General features: G+C 52.9%; 1 protein-coding gene across 1 annotated transcript in view; it reads right to left on the reverse strand.

The window, feature by feature from the left end:
* Positions 1-10,106, reverse strand: part of RPS6KA5 (ribosomal protein S6 kinase A5) — a 204,367-nt gene extending 194,261 nt beyond the window's left edge. The window contains exon 1 of the mRNA XM_082242791.1: positions 10,002-10,106. Within this exon, the coding sequence (XP_082098917.1) occupies positions 10,002-10,059 (58 nt within the window). The 5' untranslated portion in view covers positions 10,060-10,106. The remainder of the gene's footprint in view (positions 1-10,001) is intronic.
* Positions 10,107-18,649: the final 8,543 nt, after the last annotated feature.

Here is an 18,649-nt window from a genome sequence, read left to right on the forward strand (position 1 = left end):
ATGTGTGTGCTGCGATATGTAAAAATATCAGTTTGATTTTTCAAACATTAGAATGGGGTGCCTCGAAACTGTGCAAAATTTTAAAGGGTGCCTTGACTGAAAAAAGGTTGAGAAACCCTGTTCTAGAGTACTTCACGTTTCCCTCTGCAGACCAGCTTTATGGAGATGCTGCTTTAATTTTCCAGCAGGACTTGGCACCGCCCACACTGCCAAAACTACCAATACCTGGTCACATGATCATGGTATCACTGTGCTTGATTGGCCAGCAGGGGTGTAACTACAGGGGTTGCAGGATTTGCAATTGCAACCGGGCCCCATGCTCCTGGGGGGCCTGTGCGGCTCCCCTGTACACCTGGATAGGAGGGGGGCGGGGGCAGCATGTAGAGAAATCACTGTCCTCCTTTTTCCTCCTGTAGCTGCATTGGTTCCTCTGTATGCTGCCCCCGCCACTCCTCCTATCCAGTTCACTTGTGTTCTGCTGTCTCTGGGCCCCTGTGTGCTACCCTGGTATCCCCCCCACTGTGCTCCCTTCCCTCTCCTACCGGCTGCTGCAGTGGATGTGTCACAATAGAGAACCAGGAAGGGGGTCGGTAAATATGTAATTTACCAGCTCCTTCCTTTTCTGAATGGACAGAGTCATAGTCAGTCACATTGTTAAAAAAATAAAATAAAATGAATAAAAAATAAGACAAATAAAATACCAAAAAATAAAATCTACTGACAGCAGTGGGTAAACTTCCAGGATCGCAAAGGTCACACTTGCGACTGGGACCCTGGCATTCCACCACTGTGGGGAGGCCCCAAGATGGCAAGAAGGGAACCCACTGCAGAACTTGTGAAACGGTCCCGCTGCGGGACTGTTATAAAGGGCCCCGCAACGAGAGTAAAGGGCCCCAGTATCAGTGGGAAGAGCCCCAGGCTTGAAGGGAAGGACCCCGTCCAGGGGTCTGGGGGGCCCTTCACTGTTTCTTGCACCGGGGGCCCTGAAGGTTCTAGTTACGCCTCTGTTGGCCAGCAAACTTGGCTGACCTAAACCCCATAGAGAATCTGTGGGGGATTGTCGAGAGGAAGATGAGAGACACCAGACCCAACAATGCAGATGAGCTGAAGGCCGCTATCAAAGCAACCTGGGCTTCCATAACACCTCAGCAGTGCCACAGGCTGATCGCCTCCATGCCACGCCGCATTGATGCAGTAATTCATGCAAAAGGAGCCCCGACCAAGTATTGAGAGCTTTCTATACTGTACATGGACAGACTTTTCACTAATGCCCCGTACACACGTGCAGATTGTCTGCAGACTTACCAAAACCATATAATATGAGGTCAAACCTAAACACTTTCAATTTGTATGCAATCCAGCAGGCCCTTGCACTACATAGAAAAGGTAAATCTGAAGACAAAAGTCTTCAGATAATCTGCACGTGTGTACGGGGCATGTGCCAACATTTCTGTATATAAAATCCTTTTTTTATTGGTCTTATGTAATATTCTAATTTTCCGAGATACAGAATTGTGGGGTGTCACTCGCTGTAATCATCAAAATTAAAAATAAGAAATGCTTGAAATATAATCACATCTATATAAAATATACGAGTTTCGCATTTTTAATTTAATTACTGAAATAAATTAACTTTTTGATGATATTCTCATTTTATGAGATTCACCTGTATACAGTCCCAAAAAAAAGTGCAGCGCTCCCCTTCAATGAAGCCTGAGCTTTGAGAAAGCCCATTGGGCTCTAGGCGTGAGGTGGGCGGTGGCGTAATCACGCCGGGCCTAGGCGGAGCTGCACATGCTGAGGTTCGTTGCGAAATGCCTGTTTTTTTACTTCCGAAATGTGAGTGGATTTTTATATGGAAATACTTTTTATTAGCAATTTGCACTATGGATCTTTCCTCTTGCCTCCTATATGTTTGACACCACGCTGAGAGCAAGGCCAGATTAACGTAGGAGCTATTGGAGCTGCAGCTCCAGGCTCCTACCTTAATATAGGCCCCGGGTTGGCCATATTCACTGTTACCGCTCTTCTGTCACTTGTAAACACAGAAGTCTGGCTTCTATGCTCGCTTCCTCAGGCAGCTCCCTCAGAACCTCCCCACACAGCACGAAGGCCGGACAAGGAGGGACAGTTGCCGATGCATGGATGTGTTTATGGGCTTCAGAGACAGCATCCCATGTTGAATTAGGCATGCATGGCTGCACCCTTCCTCCTCTGGGTGCATGCCAAGGCACGGCCCTTAAGGCCCTTCAAAATCCTCAGCACCAAGCCCATGATGCTCTTAATCCGGCCCTGGCTGAGAGACACGGATTTGGAGTGTACAGCCAGCGGGAGCGGTGCCACTTATAACACTGCAAAGTGCATATAGACCTTTAATTACTGAGCTCTGTTCAAGCAGGTGAGAAGACACCCATAGGTGGGGTGAAGGGCACTGTGGTGATCAGGGGCAATTAACCACTTTACCACCGGAGGATTTTGCTGTCTTACGTCCAGGCCACTTTTTGCGATTCGGCACTGTGCAAATTTAACTGACAATTGCGCGGTCATGCAACGCCGTACCCAAACAAAATTTACGTCCTTTTTTTCCCACAAACAGAGCTTTCTTTTGGTGGTATTTGATCACCTGTGCGATTTTTACTTTTTGCGCTATAAACAAAAAAAGAGCGTAAATTTTGAAAAAATAACAATATTTTTCACATTTTTTTATATGAAATTTCCCCCCAAAAAAATTTAAAAATTAAATTTTTTAAAATTTTTCACCAATTTGTTTTCTGCTACCTATGTTTGGTAAAAAAAAAAAAAAATCACAATAAGCGTATTTTGATTGGTTTGCGCAAAAGTTATTGCGTTTACTAACTAAGGGAAAGATTTCTGTCATTTTTGGTGTTTTTTTTTTTTTTAACGAGTAATGGCGGCAATCTGCGATTTTTTTTTGCGGGACTGCGACATTGCGGCGGACAGATCGGACCCTTGACTGACATTTTTGACACTTTTGGGGGTACCAGTGACATTACTACAGTAATCAGTGCTATAAATATGCACTGTTACTGTAAAAATGACACTGGCAGGGAAGGGGTTAATTTTATTGGAGAGGGAGGGGTTAATGTATGCCTGGTGCTTACTGACGTGTGTGGGGGGAGGTGACTGAGTGACACAAGGACAGATCCAGGGTTCAGCTATGCTGAACCCTGCAATCTGTCACTGTCTGTCACTTAGGAGATCCGCCCGCTCTGTTTACACAAGCGGGCGGATCTGCAAACTCGATTCCAAGACGATCGGGGAAGAGCAGCGGTGATCTCCGCCGCTCCTCCCCTGGCCTGACTCCCGCTGTGACTGAATACAGCGGAAGCGAGCCTCCGGCGGCGCGCGAGCGCCGGCCACAAGGGGAGGAGTCCAGCTACGTAGGTCTACGTCACAGGACGGGAACGAGCCACTGTGCCGCAGTAGAGACACACTGAGCGGGACTAAAGTGGTTAATAAAAAGTTTTGGGTTTATAGGACTGCACTTTTTTCCATAGACATGGAATCATTTATAGATGAACTGTGTATATGTATATATATATATATATATATATATATATATATATATATATACAGGGCTCGACAATCCCCGGGCGCCAGGTCGCATTTGCGACTAGAATTAGCGACCTGGCGCCTGGGGGTGCCCTGCAGAAGGTGTCCTGTCATTTTTGCCCGGACTTCCGCGCACAGAGTGCACGGACTTCCGGGCCGTCCGAAAATTGAGGCCCCGGCTTTTCGGCCTACTTGAGATGACAGGCTTCCAATGGGGGAACTGGCGCCCTCTTGTGGAGGCCGGGAGTAATGACTGTTGTAATGACTGTTTCCACTGCCTTTTTGTTCTCAATTCATTCATCACCATCTCCCTGTCCAGTTAGTTACCTTTGACAGGGAGTGTGGTTATTATTATTTAATTTATTTTTTAAATGTAAAAAAAAAAAAAAATTAATAATATTTTTTTCTTTTTTTTTTTAATTATTAAAAAAAAATTCTTTTTTTTCCAATTATTAAAAAAAATATATAAATATATATCTATATATATATATATATATATATCCTTTTTTTTTCCTCATCGCCATGCCACAGCCGAAGGCCCCTTTCACACGGGCTGTCTGATCAGGTCCGCCTGTCAGTTTTTCAGGCAGACCTGATCGGACCCTTGATTCTCCTCTATGGAGCAGTAATCTGCCGCCATCTGATCCTGTCCACCAAAAGCAGACGGATGGTGGTTCTATTTTCTATCCATCCCGTGGATCGGATCAGATGGCATCGGATGGAAAGAGACAGACAGTCTGTTTTCATCCAATTGTGCTATAGAGGAGAGTGGGGTTCTAGTCGTATTTATGTGTAAATTTAGTATCCGTTTTATTAAATAAAGCTTGGTTGTTAGTTTAAAAAAAAAAAACTGGCTCCTAACTTTTTTAGCTGGCTCCTAGATTTCAGGAAAATTTGTCAAGCCCTGTATATATATATATACACATACATACATACATACATATATATACATATACATACATATATATATATATACATACATACATACACACATACATACATACATACATACACACATATATATATATATATATAGGAAAAAGATGGTCTCATGGAAAAGATAGATTAGATTAGATAGATAGATAATTTTTACACTGTTTTCTGATATTTATTTATGCTATAATTTGAATGCGCTTTACTGAAAGAGAGCGCTGCACTTTATGTGAGTAATTTTATATTGCATTAAATGCAACGATATTCAGTATCTCACAAAAGTGAGTACACCCCTCATATTTTTGTAAATATTTTATTTCATGTGACAACACTGAAGAAATGTCACTTTGCTACAATGTAAAGTAGTGAGTGTACAGCTTGTATAACAGTGTAAATTTGCTGTCCCCTCAAAATAACTCAACACACAGCCAATAATGTCTAAACCGCTGGTAACAAAAGTAAGTACACCCCTAAGTAAAAATGTCCAAATTGGGCCCAAAGTGTCAATATTTTGTGTGTCCACCATTATTTTGCAGCACTGCCTTAACCCTCTTGGGCATGGAGTTCACCAGAGCTTCACAGGTTGCCACTGGAGTCCTCTTCCACTCCTCCATGATGACATCACAGAGTTGGTGGATGTTAGAGACCTTGTGCTCCTCCATCTTCCATTTGAGGATGCCCCACAGATGCTCAATAGGGTTTAGGTCTGGAGACATGATTGGCCACTCCATCACCTTTACCCTCAGCTTCTTTAGCAAGGCAGTGGTCATCTTGGAGGTGTTTGGGGTCGTTATATTGGAATACTGCCCTGTGGCCCAGTATCTGAAGGGAGGGGATCATGCTCTGCTTCAGTATGTCACAGTACATGTTGGCATTCATGGTTCCCTCAATGAACTGTAGCTCCCCCCAGTGCTGGCAGCACTCATACACCCACGACGTGAGAACCATGGCCCCTCCAATGGGATGAAATGAGGGAGGAGCTAAGAGGTGAAGTGTAGCGCACCCACAACATGAACACCACAAATATACAAAAACACACACAAAGGTACTTAGTCTGGGGGTATGGGGGGAGGGGGTATTTATTCTGAGGTATAGGGGATACTTAGGCTTGGGGTACAGGGGGGGCATTAGGGGGAGGTGGTACTTAGTCTGGAGGTACTTAGTCTGGGGGTAACATTAGGGGAAGGAGGTACTCAGTCTAGGGGTACTTAGTCTGGGGGGTACAAGGGGGGAGGGGGGTTACATTAGGGAAAGGGGGTTCTTAGTCTGGAGGTACAGGGGTGAGGGGGTACTAAGTCCGTGGAGGAGGGGTACAGGGGGATGACATTAGGGGGAGGGGTACTTAGTCTGGGGGTACAGGGGGAGGGGGTGACATTAGGAGGAGGCGGTTCTTAGTCTAGGAGTATGGGGGGAGGGGGTAACATTAGGGGGAGGGGTTCTTAGTCTGGGGGTTCAGGGGGGTGACATGGGGGACGGCCACTTAGTCTGGGGGTACAGGGGGGTGGCATTAGCGGGAGGGGGTACTTAGTCTGGGGGTACAGGGGGTGACAATAGGGGGAGGGGGTACTTAGGCTGGGGGTATTATTAGGGGGAAGAGGGTAACATTAGGGAGAAGGGGTACTTAGTCTGAGGGTGCAGGGAGGTACTTGGTCTGGGGTATAGGGGGAGGGGGTACTTAGTCTAGGGGGGGTACAGGGGGGGTACTAAGGCTGAAGGTACAGGGGGGTGACATGAGGGGGTACTTAGGCTGGGGGTACAGGGGGTGACATAAGGGGGGAGGGGGTACTTAGGCTGAGGGTACAGGGGGGTAACATTTGAGGGGTACTTGATCTGGGGGTGCAGGTGGGTGACATTAGGGGGAGGGGGTACTTAGTCTGGGGGTACAGGGGGAGGGGGTGACATTAGGGGGAGGGGTAGTCTGGGGGTACAGGGGGGTGACATTAGGGGGAGGGGTAGTCTGGGGGTACAGGGGGTGACATTAGGGGGGTAGTCTGAGGGTACAGGGGGAGGGGGGTGACATTAGGGGGAGGGGTAGTCTGGGGGTACAGGGGGGTGACATTAGGGGGGTAGTCTGGGGGTACAGGGGGAGGGGGGTGACATTAGGGGGAAGGGTAGTCTGGGGGTACAGGGGGAGGGAGGTGACATTAGGGGGAGGGGGTGCTTAGTCTGGGGGTACAGGGGGAGGGGGGTGACATTAGGGGGAGGGGTAGTCTGGGGGTACAGGGGGGTGACATTAGGGTGTAGTCTGGGGGTACAGGGGGGTGACATTAGGGGGGAGGGGTAATCTGGGGGTACGGGGGGGTGACATTAGGGGGAGGGGTAGTCTGGGGGTACAGGGGGGTGACATTAGGGGGAGGGGTAATCTGGGGGTACAGGAGGTGACATTAGGGGGAGGGGTAGTCTGGGGGTACAGGAGGTGACATTAGGGGGAGGGGTAGTCTGGGGGTACAGGGGGGGTGACAGGGGGTAGTCTGGGGGTACAGGGGGGCGACATTAGGGGGAGAGTACGTAGTCTGGGGGTACAGGGGGGTAGGGGGGTGACATTAGCGGGAGGGGGTACTTGGTCTGGGGGTACAGGGGGTGACATTAGGGGGGTAATCTGGGGGTACAGGGGGAGGGGTGACATTAGGGGGAGGGGTAGTCTGGGGGTACAGGGGGGTGACATTAGGGTGTAGTCTGGGGGTACAGGGGGGTGACATTAGGGGGAGGGGTAATCTGGGGGTACAGGAGGTGACATTAGGGGGAGGGGTAGTCTGGGGGTACAGGAGGTGACATTAGGGGGGAGGGGTAGTCTGGGGGTACAGGGGGGGTGACAGGGGGTAGTCTGGGGGTACAGGGGGGCAACATTAGGGGGAGAGTACGTAGTCTGGGGGTACAGGGGGGTGACATTAGGGGGAGGGGTAGTCTGGGGGTACAGGGGGGTGACATTAGAGTGTAGTCTGGGGGTACAGGGGGGTGACATTAGAGTGTAGTCTGGGGGTACAGGGGGGTGACATTAGGGGGAGGGGTAATCTGGGGGTACAGGAGGTGACATTAGGGGGAGGGGTAGTCTGGGGGTACAGGAGGTGACATTAGGGGGAGGGGTAGTCTGGGGGTACAGGAGGTGACATTAGGGGGAGGGGTAGTCTGGGGGTACAGGGGGGGTGACAGGGGGTAGTCTGGGGGTACAGGGGGCGACATTAGGGGGAGAGTACGTAGTCTGGGGGTACAGGGGGGTAGGGGGTGACATTAGGGGGAGGGGGTACTTGGTCTGGGGGTACAGGGGGTGACATTAGGGGGGTACAGGGGGAGGGGTGACATTAGGGGGAGGGGTAGTCTGGGGGTACAGGGGGGGTGACATTAGGGTGTAGTCTGGGGGTACAGGGGGGTGACATTAGGGGGAGGGGTAATCTGGGGGTACAGGAGGTGACATTAGGGGGAGGGGTAGTCTGGGGGTACAGGAGGTGACATTAGGGGGAGGGGTAGTCTGGGGGTACAGGGGGGGTGACAGGGGGTAGTCTGGGGGTACAGGGGGGTGACATTAGGGGGAGGGGTAGTCTGGGGGTACAGGAGGTGACATTAGGGGGAGGGGTAGTCTGGGGGTACAGGGGGGGTGACAGGGGGTAGTCTGGGGGTACAGGGGGCGACATTAGGGGGAGAGTACGTAGTCTGGGGGTACAGGGGGAGGGGGTGACATTAGGGGGGTAGTCTGGGGGTACAGGGGGTGACATTAGGGTGAGGGGGTACTTGGTCTGGGGGTACAGGGGGTGACATTAGGGGGGTAATCTGGGGGTACAGGGGGAGGGGTGACATTAGGGGGAGGGGTAGTCTGGGGGTACAGGGGGGTGACATTAGGGTGTAGTCTGGGGGTACAGGGGGGTGACATTAGGGGGAGGGGTAATCTGGGGGTACAGGAGGTGACATTAGGGGGAGGGGTAGTCTGGGGGTACAGGAGGTGACATTAGGGGGAGGGGTAGTCTGGGGGTACAGGGGGGGTGACAGGGGGTAGTCTGGGGGTACAGGGGGGCAACATTAGGGGGAGAGTACGTAGTCTGGGGGTACAGGGGGGTAGGGGGGTGACATTAGGGGGAGGGGTAGTCTGGGGGTACAGGGGGGTGACATTAGAGTGTAGTCTGGGGGTACAGGGGGGTGACATTAGGGGGAGGGGTAATCTGGGGGTACAGGAGGTGACATTAGGGGGAGTGGTAGTCTGGGGGTACAGGAGGTGACATTAGGGGGAGGGGTAGTCTGGGGGTACAGGGGGGGTGACAGGGGGTAGTCTGGGGGTACAGGGGGCGACATTAGGGGGAGAGTACGTAGTCTGGGGGTACAGGGGGGTAGGGGGTGACATTAGGGGGAGGGGGTACTTGGTCTGGGGGTACAGGGGGTGACAGGGGGGTACAGGGGGAGGGGTGACATTAGGGGGAGGGGTAGTCTGGGGGTACAGGGGGGGTGACATTAGGGTGTAGTCTGGGGGTACAGGGGGGTGACATTAGGGGGAGGGGTAGTCTGGGGGTACAGGGGGGGTGACATTAGGGTGTAGTCTGGGGGTACAGGGGGGTGACATTAGGGGGAGGGGTAGTCTGGGGGTACAGGGGGGGTGACAGGGGGTAGTCTGGGGGTACAGGGGGGTGACATTAGAGGGAGGGGTAGTCTGGGGGTACAGGAGGTGACATTAGAGGGAGGGGTAGTCTGGGGGTACAGGAGGTGACATTAGGGGGAGGGGTAGTCTGGGGGTACAGGGGGGGTGACAGGGGGTAGTCTGGGGGTACAGGGGGCGACATTAGGGGGAGAGTACGTAGTCTGGGGGTACAGGGGGGTAGGGAGGTGACATTAGGGGGAGGGGGTACTTGGTCTGGGGGTACAGGGGGTGACATTAGGGGGGTAATCTGGGGGTACAGGGGGGTGACATTAGGGGGAGGGGTAGTCTGGGGGTACAGGGGGAGGGGGTGACATTAGGGGGAGGGGTAGTCTGGGGGTACAGGGGGGTAGTCTAGGGGTACAGGGGGAGGGGGGGTGACATTAGGGGTGTAGTCTGGGGGTACAGGGGGGAGGGGGTGACATTAGGGGGTGAGTACGTAGTCTGGGGGTACAGGGGGAGGGGGTGACATTAGGGGGGTAGTCTGGGGGTACAGGGGGGTGACATTAGGGGGAGGGGGTACTTGGTCTGGGGGTACAGGGGGGGTGACATTAGGGGGTGAGTACGTAGTCTGGGGGTACAGGGGGGTGACATTAGGGGGAGGGGTAGTCTGGGGGTACAGGGGGGTGACATTAGGGGGAGGGGTAGTCTGGGGGTACAGGGGGGTGACATTAGGGGGAGGGGGTACTTGGTCTGCGGGTACAGGGGGATGACATTAGGGGGTGAGTACGTAGTCTGGGGGTACAGGGGGGAGGGGTAGTCTGGGGGTACAGGGGGAGGGGGGGTGACATTAGGGGGAGGGGCACACCAGTGGGCGGAGCAGACTCTACCTGGACACACAGTGGTAGGGGGATGGGGGGGTCTCCTCAGCACTCACCGCTCCGGAGCTCATGGGTCACAGTGAGCAGGTCACCTTCCTGGGAGGGCCCCTCCATGTCCCGCCGTGTCACACCGTACCGTCTCTCCGGTGACAGGAATGCCGCGCTGCCCCTCCCCCGTCCTCCGCCGGCTCCGTCCTCCTCACCCCCCGGGCTCCGCTCTGCCCCCCCTCTCCGCACCACTACGGCACGGTGCAACCCATCCTCTTCCAGCCAACACTACCTAACCTGCACAGCCTGCTCTGTCCCCATTGGTCAGAGCCTTCACTAGGTGGGCGGTGCCCGGCGCGCCCCAGAGATTCCCTTCCTTGCAACCTCAAGGTTGATGGAGGGAGTGGGCGGGGCAATCCGGACGTCAACAAAAGCCGGAGAGATCTCACTGGCTGCGAGTCTACAATAGCTCCGCCCCTTGTGCTTTTTCTCTCGCTGCTTGGTTCGCTTAGATTGTACGCTATTGGCTGGCATGTGTTTTCTCTTCGCGAGGGGAGTTCCCGCCTTTTTCAGTCACAATCCTGTCAGACAGACAGACACCGTCCTCCTGTCATGTGTGTGCCGGTGCGGGCGTGTGAGGACCTGTGTGCTCCGCCACCCCCACCCCGTACACCGCCACACACACACTACATACATCCACTGCACTCCAATACCGTCCGATATCAGTTATATCTCCCACAGACACGACAAAATCTGCATTCTTCTGTTAGAAAATCACATAGAACCCCCAAACTTTATATACACTGCTCGGAAAAATTAAAGGAACACTTTTTAACCACCTCAAATCTGGCCAATTTCACCCCCTTCCTAATGAGACCAATTTTCAGCGCTCTCACACTTTGAATGACAATTACTCAGTCATGCAATGCTGTACCCAATCACATTTTTTCTATCACACAAATAAAGCTTTTATTTTTATGGTATTTATTCACCCCCGGGGTTTTTTATTTTATCAGCGAAAAGTTTGAAAAAACATTTTGTTTTATTTTATAATAAAACATTTTGCAAATAAGTAATGTTTTTTTAATAAATTTGGGCAAAAATTTATACTGCTATGTATCTATGGTAAAAAAAAATAACCCAAATTAGTGGATAATATTTAGTCTGTGTGAAAGTTATAGAGTCTACAAGCTATGGTGCCAATCATGGGGCTGCGGGCATGGTGCAGGAGATGCAGGGGCTGCAGGCATGGTGCAGGAGATGCAGGGGCTGCGGACATGGTGCAGGAGATGCAGGGGCTGCAGGCATGGTGCAGGAGATGCAGGGGCTGCGGGCATGGTGCAGGAGATGCAGGGGCTGCGGGCATGGTGCAGGAGATGCAGGGGCTGCAGGCATGGTGCAGGAGATGCAGAGGCTGCAGACATGGTGCAGGAGATGCAGGGGCTGCGGGCATGGTGCAGGAGATGCAGGGGCTGCGGGCATGGTGCAGGAGATGCAGGGGCTGCGGGCATGGTGCAGGAGATGCAGGGGCTGCAGGCATGGTGCAGGAGATGCAGGGGCTGCGGGCATGGTGCAGGAGATGCAGAGGCTGCGGACATGGTGCAGGAGATGCAGGGGCTGCAGGCATGGTGCAGGAGATGCAGGGGCTGCAGGCATGGTGCAGGAGATGCAGAGGCTGCAGACATGGTGCAGGAGATGCAGGGGCTGCGGGCATGGTGCAGGAGATGCAGGGGCTGCGGGCATGGTGCAGGAGATGCAGGGGCTGCGGGCATGGTGCAGGAGATGCAGGGGCTGCAGGCATGGTGCAGGAGATGCAGGGGCTGCGGGCATGGTGCAGGAGATGCAGAGGCTGCGGACATGGTGCAGGAGATGCAGGGGCTGCAGGCATGGTGCAGGAGATGCAGGGGCTGCGGGCATGGTGCAGGAGATGCAGGGGCTGCAGGCATGGTGCAGGAGATGCAGGGGCTGCGGGCATGGTGCAGGAGATGCAGGGGCTGCAGGCATGGTGCAGGAGATGCAGAGGCTGCAGACATGGTGCAGGAGATGCAGGGGCTGCGGGCATGGTGCAGGAGATGCAGGGGCTGCGGGCATGGTGCAGGAGATGCAGGGGCTGCGGGCATGGTGCAGGAGATGCAGGGGCTGCAGGCATGGTGCAGGAGATGCAGGGGCTGCGGGCATGGTGCAGGAGATGCAGAGGCTGCGGACATGGTGCAGGAGATGCAGGGGCTGCAGGCATGGTGCAGGAGATGCAGGGGCTGCGGGCATGGTGCAGGAGATGCAGGGGCTGCAGGCATGGTGCAGGAGATGCAGGGGCTGCGGGCATGGTGCAGGAGATGCAGGGGCTGCGGGCATGGTGCAGGGGCTGCGGGCATGGTGCAGGAGATGCAGGGGCTGCGGGCATGGTGCAGGGGCTGCGGGCATGGTGCAGGAGATGCAGGGGCTGCGGGCATGGTGCAGGAGATGCAGGGGCTGCGGGCATGGTGCAGGAGATGCAGGGGCTGCAGGCATGGTGCAGGAGATGCAGAGGCTGCAGACATGGTGCAGGAGATGCAGGGGCTGCGGGCATGGTGCAGGAGATGCAGGGGCTGCGGGCATGGTGCAGGAGATGCAGGGGCTGCAGGCATGGTGCAGGAGATGCAGGGGCTGCGGGCATGGTGCAGGAGATGCAGAGGCTGCGGACATGGTGCAGGAGATGCAGGGGCTGCAGGCATGGTGCAGGAGATGCAGGGGCTGCGGGCATGGTGCAGGAGATGCAGGGGCTGCAGGCATGGTGCAGGAGATGCAGGGGCTGCGGGCATGGTGCAGGAGATGCAGGGGCTGCAGGCATGGTGCAGGAGATGCAGAGGCTGCAGACATGGTGCAGGAGATGCAGGGGCTGCGGGCATGGTGCAGGAGATGCAGGGGCTGCGGGCATGGTGCAGGAGATGCAGGGGCTGCGGGCATGGTGCAGGAGATGCAGGGGCTGCAGGCATGGTGCAGGAGATGCAGGGGCTGCGGGCATGGTGCAGGAGATGCAGAGGCTGCGGACATGGTGCAGGAGATGCAGGGGCTGCAGGCATGGTGCAGGAGATGCAGGGGCTGCGGGCATGGTGCAGGAGATGCAGGGGCTGCAGGCATGGTGCAGGAGATGCAGGGGCTGCAGGCATGGTGCAGGAGATGCAGGGGCTGCGGGCATGGTGCAGGAGATGCAGGGGCTGCGGGCATGGTGCAGGGGCTGCGGGCATGGTGCAGGAGATGCAGGGGCTGCGGGCATGGTGCAGGGGCTGCGGGCATGGTGCAGGAGATGCAGGGGCTGCGGGCATGGTGCAGGAGATGCAGGGGCTGCGGGCATGGTGCAGGAGATGCAGGGGCTGCGGGCATGGTGCAGGGGCTGCGGGCATGGTGCAGGAGATGCAGGGGCTGCGGGCATGGTGCAGGAGATGCAGGGGCTGCAGGCATGGTGCAGGAGATGCAGGGGCTGCAGGCATGGTGCAGGAGATGCAGGGGCTGCGGGCATGGTGCAGGAGATGCAGAGGCTGCGGACATGGTGCAGGAGATGCAGGGGCTGCAGGCATGGTGCAGGAGATGCAGGGGCTGCGGGCATGGTGCAGGAGATGCAGAGGCTGCGGACATGGTGCAGGAGATGCAGGGGCTGCGGACATGGTGCAGGGGCTGCGGGCATGGTGCAGGAGATGCAGGGGCTGCGGGCATGGTGCAGGGGCTGCGGGCATGGTGCAGGAGATGCAGAGGCTGCGGGCATGGTGCAGGGGCTGCAGGCATGGTGCAGGAGATGCAGGGGCTGCAGGCATGGTGCAGGAGATGCAGGGGCTGCGGGCATGGTGCAGGAGATGCAGAGGCTGCGGACATGGTGCAGGAGATTCAGGGGCTGCGGACATGGTGCAGGAGATGCAGGGGCTGCAAACATGGTGCAGGGGCTGCAGGCATGGTGCAGGAGATGCAGGGGCTGCGGGCATGGTGCAGGAGATGCAGGGGCTGCGGACATGGTGCAGGAGATGCAGGGGCTGCGGACATGGTGCAGGAGATGCAGGGGCTGCGGACATGGTGCAGGAGATGCAGAGGCTGCGGGCATGGTGCAGGGGCTGCGGACATGGTGCAGGAGATGCAGGGGTTGCGAACATGGTGCAGGGGCTGCAGGCATGGTGCAGGAGATGCAGGGGCTGCGGGCATGGTGCAGGGGCTGCGGGCATTGTGCAGGAGATGCAGGGCTGCGAGCATGATGCAGGGCTGTGGGCATGGTACAGGAGAGGCAGTGTTGCGGGCATGCACAATGCCCGCAGCACTGCCTCTCCTGAGGAGAGGTAAGGGCTGTGGAGGGGTCTCACTTACTGTTTGGCGAGTCGCCTTACATTTAAAAATGGCGCCGCCTGGTGCCAACACGTCACCGCACATGTACCATCTGCCCGAGAATAGCCGAGCGTGTACGGGCTTTCCCGAGTGGTGGTGGTGTATGCGCAGTGTACCTGTTTTTTCAGGTACTGGTGCCGCGGTGCGTTGATCTTCAGCCAGCGCCAGGGCAGGGGGACTTGCCCTGGCAGCTCCTGCTGTGACTCATCCTGTGAGTAACTGACTGCGAGCTGTGATGGCCACACGGCGCCCCTGTTGCCCATGGCGCCCTGTGCGGACGCACAGCTCGCACACCCCAAAGGTCGGCCCTGGTTAGGACAGTACAAATGACCCCTTTTTGGAAAGTAGACATTCCAAGGTATTTAATAAGAGGTATGGTGATTTTTTTGAAGCTGTAATTTTTTTCCCACATTTCTTGGGAAAATTAAGAAATCATTTTTTTTTTTTTACATAAAATTTAAATAACAAGTTTCCCTCACAGTATATGCATACTTGCAATTACACCCCAAAATACATTCTGCTACTCCTCCTGAGTATGGCGATACCATATGTGTGAGACTTTTCCACAGCCTGGACACATACAGAGGCCCAACATCCAAGGAGCACCTTCAGGTGTTCTAGGAGCATAAATTACACATATGATTTCCTAACAACCTATCACACTTTTGAAGGTCCTGGAGCACCAGAACAATGGAATTACCCACAAAATGACACCATTTTGGAAAGCAAACACCCCAACGTATATTCTATGAGGCATAATGAGTCTTTTGAACATGTAATTTTATTTCACAAGTTTTTGGAAAATATGGAAAGAAAATGGAAACCTATTGTTTTTTTTTTTTTTTTACACAAAGTTGTCAATTTATAAGATATATCTAACACAAAGCAAGTACATAGCAAAAATTTCACCCCACAATACATTCTGCTACTGTTCCTGAGTATGACAATGCCACATGTGTGAGACTTTTGCACAGCCTGGCCACATACAGAGGCCCAACATCCAAGTAGCACCTTCAGGTGTTCTAGGAGCATAAATTACACATAGAATTTCACTACAACCTGACACACTTTTAAAGGCCCTGCAGCACCAGGACAATTGAAACGCCCACAAAATGACCTCGTTTTGGAAAGCATACACCCCAATGTATAGTCTATGAGGTATGGGCTGCAATTAGGGACTCAGGTACTCTGATGAGCAGCAGATAGGTACTCAGGTACTGTGATGGGCTGCAGACAGGTACTTAAGTACATTGATCAGCTTCAGAAAGGTACTCAGGTACTCTGATGGGCTGGAGACAGGTACTTGGGTACTCTGATGGGCTGAAAATAGGCACTCTGGGCTGGAGACAGGTACTCGGGTACTCTGGGCTGGAGACAGGTACTTGGGTACTCTGGGCTGGAGACAGGTACTCGGGTACTCTGGGCTGGAGACAGGTACTCGGGTACTCTGGGCTCGAGACAGGTACTCAGGTACCCTGATGGTCTGCAGATAGGTACTCAGGTACTCTGGGCTGCAGACAGGTACTAGGGTACTCTGATGGGCTACAGAGAGGTACTCGGGAACTATGATGGGCTGGTGACAGGTATTCGGGTACTCTGATGGGCTCGAGATAGGTACTCGGGCACTCTATTGGGCTGCAGATAGGTACTCAGGTACCCTTATGGGCTGGAGACAGGTACTCTGATGTCAGGTACTCGAGTACCTGATGACAGGTACTCGGGTACTCTGATGGGCTGGTGACAGGTACTCAGGTACTCTGATGATTGGTGGTTGGGTACTTTGATGGGCTGGAGACAAGTACTCGGGTACTATTTTGGGCTGCAGATAGGTGCTCCGGTATCCTGATGGGCTACAGATAGGTACTCAGGTACTCTGAAGGGCTGGAGACAGGTACTCTGATGGGCTGCAGATAGCTACTCAGGTACTCTGAAGGCCTGGCTACAGGTACTCGGGTACTCCGATGACAGGTACTCGCATACTCCGATGGGCTGGTGACAGGTACTCGGGTACTCTATTGGGCTGCAGATAGGTACTCAGGTACTCTGAAGGGCTGGAGACAGGTACTCGGGCACTCCGGTGACAGGTACTCGCATACTCCGATGGGCTGGTGACAGGTACTCGGGTACTCTGATGGGCTGGTGACAAGTACTTGCATACTCTATTGGGCTGGTGACAGGTACTCGGGTACTCTGAGGGGTTGTGACAGGTACTCTGATGGGCTGGTGACAGGTACTCGGGTACTCTGAGGGGTTGTGACAGGTACTCTGATGGGCTGGTGACAGGTACTCGGGTACTCTGAGGGGTTGTGACAGGTACTCTGATGGGCTGGTGACAGGTACTCGGGTACTCTGAGGGGTTGTGACAGGTACTCTGATGGGCTGGTGACAGGTCCTCTTTATTGGTGGGCAATCAGTGTGTTTTGGTGTGCACTGTAAACGGTAACTAGCTGTTACTGCAATCTTCTCCTTTGTTTACATTCTGTGACCGGCTGTGATTGGACACAGCCAGTAACGTGGTAAAGAGCCAATTTCATTGGCTCTTTACCCTGATCGGGGATGGACCGTGTCAGAGTGCCACTCTCCATCTCCAATCGCCGCTCTGCGCCCCCCCCTTGGGGCGAGCACGAGCAGTGCACAAGGACAGTGCATGTGGCCGGCTGTGATTGGACACAGCCTGTCACACAGTAAATAGCAATTTTTTATTGGCTCTTTACATTAATCAGGGATGGGCTGTGACCCGAGGGACACGCCTCATCCCCGATCGCTGCGCTGTGCGCCCCCGGGGGCGTGGGCGGGAACTGCCAGACATCATACAACGTCTGCCCAGAGCATTCCTGCTGGCGTCATTTTATAATGCACCAGTAGGGAAATGGTTACGTAATCAGAGTATAGCATCAGGTCAATTAAACTCCTGGGATATTTATCTGGTCAGTTAAGTAGCAGAGGGGGCTATATTTTAAGCCGTCATGGCGGGGTGTTGGAAACAATTTTCATTCTTCAAGTTTTCCGGGTTTTTTTAACTCTGCCATGGCTGGTCACAAGCCCATGCTATGAAAAGAGGAGGGTAGGGTGCTGGGAGAGCAAACCAGCCCTGTAAAAAAACATTCACTCCTATATTTCAAGCCATCAAGGCGGGATGTTGGGAACAATTTTCAATCTTCGAGTTTTCAGTTTTTTTTTAACTCTACCATACAGTGCGGATCAAAAGTTTGGGCACCCCAGGTAAAAATTAGTATTAATGTGACTAAAAAAGGCAAGGAAAACTGGGAAAATCTCCAAAAGGCATCAAATTACAGATTAGACATTCTTATAATATGTCAACAAAAGTTAGATTTTATTTCCATCATTTACACTTTCAAAATAACAGAAAACAAAAAAATGACATCTGCAAAAGTTTGGGCACCCTGCAGAGTTAATATCTTGTATTGCCCCCTTTGGCAAGTATCACAGCTTGTAAATGCTTTTTGTAGCCAGCCAAGAGTCTTTCAATTCTTGTTTGAGGTATCTTTGTCCATTCTTCCTTACAAAAGTCTTCCACTTCTTTGAGATTTCTGGGCTGTCTGTCACGCACTGCTCTTTTAAGGTCTATCCATAGATTTTCAATTATGTTGAGGTCAGGAGATTGTGAAGGCCATGGCAAAACCTTCAGTTTACGCCTCATGATGTAATCCCCCGTGGATTTCGAGGTGTGTTTAGGATCATTATCCATTTGTAGAAGCCATCCTCTCTTTAACTTCAGCGTTTTCACAGATGGCATCAAGTTACCATCCAAAATTTGCTGAAATTTTATTGAATCCATTTTTCCTTCTACTCGTGAGATGTTCCCTGTGCCCCTGGCTGCAATACAACCCCAAAGCATGATTGATCCACCCCCATGCTTAACAGTTGGACAGAGGTTCCTTTCATTAAATTCTGTGCCCCTTCTCCAAACGTACCTTTGCTTATTCAAAAAGTTCAATTTTAACCTCATCGGTCCACAGAACTTGTTTTCAAAATGCATCAGGCTTGTCTATATGTTCATTTGCAAAGTTCAAACGCTGATTTTTGTGGTGAGGACGTAGAAGAGGTTTTCTTCTGATGACTCTTCCATGAAGACCATATTTGTACAAGTATCTCTTTATAGTGGAATAGTGTACCACAACTCCAGTGTCTGCCAGATCTTTCTGGAGGGATCGCGCATTCAAAAGTGGGTTTTGAATTGTTTTTCTCACAATCCTACGAGCTGTTCTGTCTGATATTTTTCTTGGTCTTCCAGATCTTGCTTTAACTTCCACTGTTCCTGATGACTGCCATTTCTTATTTACATTCCGAACAGAGGATATTGACATCTGAAAACGCTTTGCTATCTTCTTATAGCCTTCTCCACCTTTGT

Source organism: Pelophylax lessonae (genome assembly GCF_965119305.1).
Source record: "Pelophylax lessonae genome assembly, chromosome: 13".
Classification (NCBI taxonomy): Eukaryota; Metazoa; Chordata; class Amphibia; order Anura; family Ranidae; genus Pelophylax; species Pelophylax lessonae.